General features: G+C 35.7%; 1 protein-coding gene across 1 annotated transcript; it reads right to left on the bottom strand.

Moving 5' to 3' along the window:
* Positions 1–603: 603 nt before the first annotated feature.
* On the bottom strand, positions 604–3,632 carry LOC129871359 (leucine aminopeptidase, chloroplastic-like). Its single transcript, XM_055946259.1, has 9 exons — positions 3,370–3,632; positions 2,491–2,911; positions 2,212–2,406; positions 1,904–2,132; positions 1,695–1,821; positions 1,450–1,623; positions 1,303–1,363; positions 1,025–1,212; positions 604–927 (listed from the first exon to the last, which is right to left on the bottom strand). Exons 1-9 carry the CDS (start codon positions 3,580–3,582, stop codon positions 799–801), a joined length of 1,737 nt encoding a protein of 578 aa, XP_055802234.1. The 5' UTR covers positions 3,583–3,632; the 3' UTR covers positions 604–798.
* Between the last annotated feature and the right edge of the window lie 6,030 nt (positions 3,633–9,662).

Here is a 9,662-nt window from a genome sequence, read left to right as displayed (position 1 = left end):
CACATGATAATCAAGAAAATTTAACATCTATCATCTGTACATGAAAAAAGTGACATTTTAGATATGGTAAAAATAAAAATATTTTTTGATTGCTAAGAGATGACGTGATACAACGATTACACTTGCTAAACTATAATTTTCATCGGCTTGAAAAATGACTTTCATTGAACCAAACTCACAAACACTGATCATATCCTCGGTTGCATGGATTTACTATGCAATGCTTTATCTTTATTCTTATGTTGATCGAACTCTATAAAAATATCAATAGCCTCCAAAGAAGTGTATTTTTCTTTTAGAATTCAACACAAGTACGCAACAATTTTGAAGAATCTAAACGACACTTCTTTAGAATGCCTTTTATTTTCAGGACAAAAGGACATGTTCACTGATTGAAAGTTCTAATATGAAATCTAAGTCCGACACATGCCAAACATGAATGCCTCCTAAAGCCACGGGTAGAACACCTAGTAAAATAAATATCACGACTTCGATCTTGTTCAACAAAATCATCACGCAGTAAAACAAGAAATGTCACTTTCACCTTCAAATTTACCTACTATGGTACCAAAGTGAATATTATCTCCGCCAGACATAGCTAAATAAGACATAAATAATAAATTTCATTCCAGAAGGTAAAGAGGCAATTTTATTTAGGCATTTTATTAATCAACAAGACAAGAAAGCCTATACTATTGCCTTTATTCATGAAAACTTGATGCATTTCTTTTCTCAAACATCAATAGTCCCTCATATGTTTAGCTATCAAATGATGCAACAATTTGACTGGCTCTAATTTTAAAAAGAGTTCTTCAGCACCCATTCCACCAAAGTTGAAACACCATAACCTGTGCCGTTTTTCTTTTTATCGCTCCAGGCGGTACTAGCTATGTCGATATGCAACCATTGGACCTTCTCGTCAACAAACTGCAAAACAAAAACCAATTGTCATGTTTCTCATCTCAAACTAAAGATACGTAGAATGTGCCAAAATGTCTTTTAATTTGTGTGGTCAGATGAGTACCTGCTTGAGGAAGAGAGCAGCAGTTATGGCACCACCATCACCAGGTCCCGTGTTAATCATATCAGCAACTCCTGATTTCATACTTTCCCAGTAACTCTCCTCCATCGGCATCCTCCATAGCTTTTCACCACTTACCTCAGCAGCTGCAAGCACCTCGTTTGCTAGGTCATCGCTAGGTGTAAAAGCACCTGTATTTGTATACAAGACATCCAATGAAGTTCAAGCAGACTATACGTACATGTGTACCAAAAAAAGAAAAGAGGCACAAACAAATATACCAGCAACTGAAGGTCCAAGAGCAACCTTAACAGCACCAGTTAATGTTGCCAGATCAATTATCTGCATTCAATCAAACATGGAGAAGTGAGGGAAACATATTAAATGGTAAACGTAAAGTGATGTACGATGCATAATAACAATGTTACCTTTTCTACACCTTGGTTACAGGCATATATCAAAGCATCAGCAAGTGTGAGCCTACCCTCAGCATCAGTGTTGTTAACCTCAATTGTCTTCCCATTTGAAGCTGTGACAATGTCTCCAGGCCTCATGCCTTCTCCACTGATCATATTTTCACAAGCTGCAACAATGATATGCACCTGCAACGTACATGGTAATTAATTATAATTTGGAGATACAATAATAATTGAATAAATAAGTCTGGACTCACCTCTACTCCAATAGGCCTTATTTCACCAAGAGCTTTTGCTGCACCTAAAACAGCTGCAGCTCCTGCCATGTCATACTTCATAAGCTCAATCAAAGAACGAGCTCCGGTCTTGATGTTGTAGCCACCACTGGGGAATATGAAAACAACTGTTCAACAAATCATAACATAATAATAATAGAACATTTTCAACTTATAGAAGATAGAATTACCTGTCAAAAGTTAATCCCTTTCCAACCAAGGCTATCTTTGTTTTTCTTTCTTTAGAAGGAGTTTTAACACATAAATGGATGAAATAAGGAGGATTTTCAGTAGCTGCTGCAGCAACAGATAAATAAGCTCCCATTTTCAGTTCTTTGCACTGCTCAGCATCCAAGATGTTTACAGAAATAACATCGCTATAAGTGGACGCAATCTTTTTAGCCTCTTCAGCAAGTACCGCTGCATTAAGCACAAAGTCGACATGTCAATAGCCCGGTTATGTATTAAAAGGGAAATGCACTGAGAGACGATCACTAACCAGGCGTAAGTACATTGGCGGGTGCATTGACGAGCTCTCTGCCGAGTATAATACCTGCAGATACATGTTCTGCATACTTGATTTTATTCTCTATCTCAGGTCCAGTTCCCAATCCAAGAATATCCAAGGATTCCAACGTTGGTTTCTTCGACTCAGACCTAAACCTATTATCTTCAAATATCCCCAGTAAAACTCCTATAACATTCAAGAAAATCAACCAAGTTTAGTTTCTCAGTATGGTTCAATGAATTAAGCGACGAAAAATGGATATACATATACCAGTTGCTATGGCAGAGGCAGAGCTAAGTTTCGATTCTACAGAGAGCTCATCCGTAGAAGCAAGTGCAACGGCAATATTACTTGCCTGAGCAGACTTGGCAGCTGCAGCAGCAGCCTCCCCTAAACTGTGATAAACAGAAGGTGCTGATGATGTTGATGAACCAAGACCAACTAGAGCAATTCGTTTCGAGCGAAGACCACCAGGAAGCCTCAAAATTACGGATTGTCCAGACTTTCCACTAAAATCCTCCTCAGATGAAGCTTCAGACAATAAACCATTCAATTCGGAATCGAGCTTTTGCAATAGTGGATTCTTGAACTTAGAATTCTCGTCTCTAATCGAGTCCTTCTCCGTCGCCCCTATTGCAAGTATGTCTCCTTTCCATTCCACCAAATTAATCTCTTTAGCACCAATTGAAATCTTTCATGTTCCAAAAACACACAAAAAAGATTTAGTCCATACAGGAATCAACGAATACCTCTTTCCTTTTTCGGCAACTTCATAATACTAACTTTCAGTGTGACATGTTTAAGACCGCCACAAAATGAAAAGGATATTTTGATACATTCAATATTTCTTTAGTTTAAGACACCAGAGTCTTGTTTGACTTTCTCAAATTTTTTATACCTACTTCTTCAACTCTATATAAATTTAAATATCTACTTGTTCACATTTAGAATTGAATGATTAGATGTCAGATAAAGTCAAATTAAAAAAACACGTGTATATAGTATATTAAAAAAAATCCATTCTTTGCACTTGAATCAAAGAAGAAATTATAAACACAAACAAAAATTAGAAATCAATTCAATACAAGAGAACTAAAAAAAACAAAAAAAAATCAAATCTTTTTTGCAAAAACGTAAAACTATATTCACCTTAGGGACATCACTTTCATTAGGCTGAGTGAGACCAAGAGTATCACGAGCAATACAATGAGCAATTCTTTTACTTCTTCTTGAACACAAGGGTGCAACTGCAATTGAAAAACCCCAGCTGGGACTAGATCGACATTTAGTAAAAACTGAAGGGTAATGAGGAAAAGATGATGAAGAAGAAGCCAATGCTGAAGAAACTCTCAGTGTTGCCATTTGTAAAAGGAATTTGTTGTGTGTTCTTCTCTTTTTCACTATTCACTTATATAGAGGTGGCAAAGAAGAGTTGTCCACCTCGCTTATCATTATATCAAAAGTTATAACTGATAGTAAAGGGTGAAGCTTTATTTCTCAATTAAATCCACCATGCAAGCGTTATGTTTGATCATAACTCCAATTCCAACCACCCTAGCACCACTGGCGGAACTAGAATTTCGACCAAGTAGTGTCAAAATATAAAGTAGCTAAATGGTGTAAAAGTCAAGTAGTGTCAATATAATATATATATATATATATATATATATATACACATAAAAAATATTTTTATATAGATACACAATATTATTTTTCGACGAAGAAGTATCGATCGACACCCCATAGCCTAGCACTCTCGTGGGCTTTGCCATAAACAGAATATTGGTGTTACCCAATAGGCCAGAAGCATGCAACTGTTGGTCGACATGTCTACTTTTAGTCGATGACATTTATGGAATTTTTGTATTTTTTCCGTTTAAATTTGTCTGTTTTTTTAATTGTTTATATATATAAGCAACTTAAAATATTTAAAAACATAAAAGTTTCTGTTGATTCTCAAAAAAATTACATGTGTCATATAAATGGTGATATATTATTTGAAATAATGTAAAAGGTACTCTAAATTATAATACTAACAACTTAAATATTTAAATGATATACATTTAAATGATTCTCGAAATGCTAGCAGTACCATGTAAATTGGGACATAAAGAGTAATTTATATTATTTGAAATTTAGGTTAAAAGAATATAAACCACCATAATTAACAACTTTAATATCTTAAAATCATATTAAAAGATTGATATTCTATCTATATCACTGTGACAAAAAAATCTTGGGATAAATAAATTTCACTCATGCGTCATTTTTAAATTGCAGCTTCGTTTTTTTTTTTTTGTTTCACTTGTTCACTGCCATGTGAATGAAAATGACTAATAAAAGACAATTGGACCATTTATAGCATTTCTAAAAACTTTCAACCATTGAAATTTTGAACATATTTAAAATGAATTTATTATTAAATATTTAAAATATGAAGTCTATAGTAAAACGTCGTTCACTATTTTACCTTCTTAAAATAGAATTTTTGTTTGACAAAATAGTTATTTAATTGTTTTTTAATATTCAGAGTTATGTTGTTTCTCTATAAAAGTAAAGTTTGCTATCTAAATTATTATCAATTATTTGTCTGAACACACCTTAATTATTTACCTGACATATACACCTTTTTGTTGGTTAATTAATAAAAGAAAATTGGACCACTTATAGCAAATCAAAAGAATTTCAACCAGTGAAATTTTGAACACGTTTTCTAAATTTTAAAATAAAGCGTCGTTATCTTTTTCTCTTTTTATTCTGAGGAGCCAAAAAGATTGGTGGTGCATGAAAAGCAAGAGAAGAACAGAAATATCTACTATGTTAATTCTTCAATTTTGTATTTACTCATATTGTTCTTATCCATATCCACTCAAAGGTAGGAGGGACCAGGGAGGTCGTTTTTAAGGTAGGTCTTCAAAGTATAATAAAGCATTTTAAACGGTAATTATAATAAAGTAATATGATAAATTTAAGTATAAGAAATAATAGGTAATAATAGAAATCGAAGAACAAAAAATTAAAGAAGCAATAATACGACACAAAGGCGAACTCTGAATTTGAATACAACAAAGGCAAATGCACGTTAGTCGAAGTGATGTCACATAACACCGTCTCGTTTGAAAATTTTATTAAACACCTATAGAATGATGTCCTAACGCATAAAGGTAGATGCATGTTAGTTGAATTGATGTCATGCAACCCTGCCTTCGTTTGAAAAAAATATTAAATACCTATAGAATGATGTCCTTACACATAAATATAAATTAAATGGCAGTAGGATGAAGCGGGCCTGTGGTTTGGACACCACTTTGCATATGTTAGATTGCGTATTTGAACCACATCACTGTCATGCTCCGAGCATACATCCTGGACGTGGTCGGCACTCAAAAACCATTGTTGGTCTCAAGTAAACTCTTGACCTGGCTAATTCACTCCACAGAAGACTCAATTCATGAAAATAGAAGTTCAAGTGGACATTTATAAAACATCTTCATCAGTCTTTATATAATGAAATTATACTCAAATTTAAAATATAACTCAACATCATAACTCAAATAATAAAATAATAATTTTAAACAAACTCTAAAAGACTCATAATGACTCCACTCCAGTAAGTGTATGGAGCCTCTACTAACTACTAAGAAGGCGTCGAGGCAAGCCCACGGATACCTCAAAGAACTAATATGAATGAAGGATACTTATAATGAAGGAGCTCCTCTGAATGCAAAGAGGCATCCTTTGAAGAAAGCGTAATAGCTCACTGGTCTAGCTCCATGGCACCGAAAAAGTCCTTAAGAACGAGAAAGCCGACTAAAAGGCTATTCCATAACCGACTCTTGTTGCCGAGTCGAGGGGGCGTTCAGCGTCTCACCAAAAGCTCGAGAAGACAGATCCTCAACAATGCGCATGTTGATGATCTCTAACAACTGTGTCTGCATCATAAAATGATGCAGATCGAATGACGTCAGCACATGGAATGTACAGTATGTAAAATGGCTGAAAGAAAACTTACTCAACTCTGAAAATAGCTCAACTCAATAAAGCATGCAATATAATAAAGGACAATGCTTTAAAAGACATGAAATAATAAATTTAACCTAGTATATAAAAAAAAATATGATACTTTACTTCTTGGGGAGTTTCTCTAGCCGATAACCATCACTTATGAGATCGTGATGATACAACGAAGCATTGTCGTTGCCACAACCGCCCAATACCTTTCCAGAGCAAAGGACATCACATCTCTGGAACCATATAAAATTCCCCTTTTGGGACTAGAGGAGTCACACGAATGGACGGCACGATCCTATCCTACGTTGGCTACTAGTTTATGGGGATTGAGTTATATAAACTCTTGCCCAATTCGGTGTCCAATACTACTCCCAAAAAAACTTATTATGTTCATATACATCAAGTGAATAAAATGCTCAAAATACATCTCATCTAGTCTCATTGGACTTTTACATCATTTCATCTTAACTCGTCTCTTCTCTTAAGGATAGGTAATATCTCATCCCAATAATGCATTTTAAAACATACATTAACTTCTCAACTCAATTCTAAATTAAACAATGACAATAATCATTTGTTCAACATCAAAAATAAATGCGCAAAATATTTAATGTAAAACTCGACTAAGGTTCATGTGAATGCAAACATGAACAACGTCTCAAGAATTCAACTCATGAAGATCATCAACGTATATTCAAATATATACAATAACTCAATAGAATTTATATAGATAACTCAAGAATTCACTTTATTGGAATTGGAAACTCGAACTCATAACTCAACTTGACTTTATGAACATGTAGGGCATGACGACGAACTTACTCCAACACTATGATAGCCTTACATACCTAGAATGAAGATTATCTAGTCAAAATTCGAAGACCTCGCTAGAAAACCTTGGACCCAAGCCCTTCTTCTTCTCTCCAATCCTTGCTCTCAAAAGTTTCTAAGTGTTAATGAGAGACAAACCCCGTTGGATACTGATTAAGGACTAAATTTCATCCCAAAAAGGATTGGGTTAAGTTTGAAAAATGTGGGGAAAAGACCAAAATATCCCTCATTAAAACGGACTAGGCCGTCTACGGATGCTTTCCTACGGACCGTAGGGTCCTCCTTGTAGGAACCTTGGTCCAAAAGTTGGACTTTCTGGTAATCGGGTAGGTGGGTCTACGACTAAGCTCCTACGACCGTAGAGCTATTAACGGGTCGTCCTGCTAACTCATAGTAAAGGTCTTGAGGACCTTTCAGAGGGTGGGATCTAAGAACCTTTCCTACGGCTCGTCTAAGGTCTTCTGGGTCGTAGAACCCAATCATAGGACTCAGACGCAATTCCCTAAGCTACTGGAATTTTTCATTGGGTCTACGAGCCCCTTCTACATGTCGTAGACCCTTTAACATTTCGTCCTGGCAATTCGTCATGCACACCAAAAGTTCTATGTTGCTGAACTTTACCTACGAGCCTTGTCTACAGTCCGTAGGAACTCCTATGGGCCGTAGAATCCACTCATAGGATGGGTTGAAGAAACCTAGATTTTCTCTAAGTGTTGGAAGGACCTATGGGGCCTCCTACGACTCGTAGGTCTTGCTACTGGTCGTAGAACCCCACTCGTAGTCGCTAGGCAGTGACTCCTTTAAAACTTCCTCTTGATTCTAGATCTTGATCTAGGCTGGAATAGTACGGGGTGTTACAGTCACCTATATATTGTGTACATTTTTTAAATAGCAGCTAGGGTTTAAACTCAAATCGTACAATGACACTATGGGCTTGTAAGTTGTACGCTGACCAAGTGACTTGACCCAATAAATATGTGTGAGAATTTTTTTAAAATATGTTATAGTTCTTCAAGGTATATATACACATATAAAGAGAGTGTTTTGTCGAAATTAATGGATGCGTGTGCACCCCCAATCCACCAATGGGGTCCACCTTTACTATGACTACTAGTACGGATGGATAGCAAGACAACATACTATTATTTAATGACCTTTTATACTAATTTGTATTTTATGCGAATTCATGTCTATTGCTCCTGGAGTTTATCACCATTCATGGTATAGTGGTTGTCAATGTGAATATCTTTATGTCTAGAATGGGGTCTGCATCTTAGAACTAGCACAATTCACGGAATTTACACCTATAGTGTAAAAGTTCTTTCAACTTTTATTTTTTCACTTATTGATCTGACTAATCTAGATTTATGTCGGGAAATTTATATTGGGGTAAAAAGCTCTCTATGAAAGTGTCCATTCTAAAATTAAATATCACTAGATTGTTGAATTAAATGTCCTAAAGCCATGGTAAATGTTATTTATCATTGTCTATAAGGCAGCGAAATTAGTATTTTCATTAACTTGATCCAAATATAATAATCAAGAAAATACAACATTCATTATTTATTCATGAAGAAAAAAGTGACGTTTTATATATGGTAAGAATTGGAATGATGCCATACAACGATTACACTTAGCAGGCGATCCAAAATATAATAATTAAGAAAATTCAATATCTATTATTTATACATGAGCTCAGTAACACCAGAACTGTACACAGGAATTGTGCATGCAACTAGTGTGAGAACAGTGTGGGAAGATCTGTGTGAGCGTTTTGACAAGGTAAATGCATCACAAATTCATCAGTTACATAAGGATATAGCTAGTGCAGTGCAAGGAAATGATAGTATCCCCATCTATTTCTCGAAACTGAGAAATTTATGGGATGAATTTGCTAGTATAGTGTCATCACCATGTGATTGTCCTAGATCTAAAGAATTCTGTGCTCATATGCATCGCCAAAAGCTGATGCAATTTCTAATGGGATTAATTGAAACCTATGACCAGTCGAGAAGGCAGATTTTGATGACTGAACCAACACCAAGTCTCAACCAAGTATATGCTATGCTTGTTGAAAGGGAGAGGCAAAGAACAATAGCCAGCTCTTCCATGAGTGGAGAGGGAACAGACGTAGCAGCACTTATGGCAAGAAAAGGAGAAAAATGTCAGCATAACAAAGGATCAAACTATTATCAGAAAGAGGAGAAAAACTGGGAACAACAATGTGACTTTTGCAAGCTGCAAGGGCACATAAAGAGGGACTGCTATAGACTAAATCGATAGCCCCCACCCACCAGACTGGAAATTCAAGAAGAAAGAGAACATGAACACTGCCTATAATGTACACACTGAGAATGCACATCCACACATGCCACCAGGAACCAGAGACAAAAGGGAAATGATAGACAAGATGGCTGCAGGAGAACTTCCAAGGGCACTACTGATGACAAATGAACAACATGAGAACATTCTGCAAATGCTGGACAAGGATACTTCACAACATGGTATGATGGCTAACATGGCAGGTATGGCAGGTATTGTCCAAACTCCTTTTAACCAAAGTAGAAGACTTCAAGTGGATAGTAAATAGCGGGGCAACT

This window comes from Solanum dulcamara, chromosome 10, assembly GCF_947179165.1.
Source record: "Solanum dulcamara chromosome 10, daSolDulc1.2, whole genome shotgun sequence".
NCBI classification, from domain to species: Eukaryota; Viridiplantae; Streptophyta; class Magnoliopsida; order Solanales; family Solanaceae; genus Solanum; species Solanum dulcamara.
Note: the sequence above shows the minus strand (reverse complement) of the source record. Positions and strands in the feature narration are given on the sequence as shown.

Coding starts and splice junctions, on each gene's coding strand:
- LOC129871359 (XM_055946259.1), bottom strand. CDS start 3,582: ATGGCAACACTGAGAGTTTCTTCAGCATTGGCTTCTTCTTCATCATCT. Junction 2,407..2,490: donor TGCCTCTGCCATAGCAACTG/GTATATGTATAT, acceptor TGAATGTTATAG/GAGTTTTACTGGGGATATTT. Junction 2,133..2,211: donor CGCCAATGTACTTACGCCTG/GTTAGTGATCGT, acceptor TGCTTAATGCAG/CGGTACTTGCTGAAGAGGCT.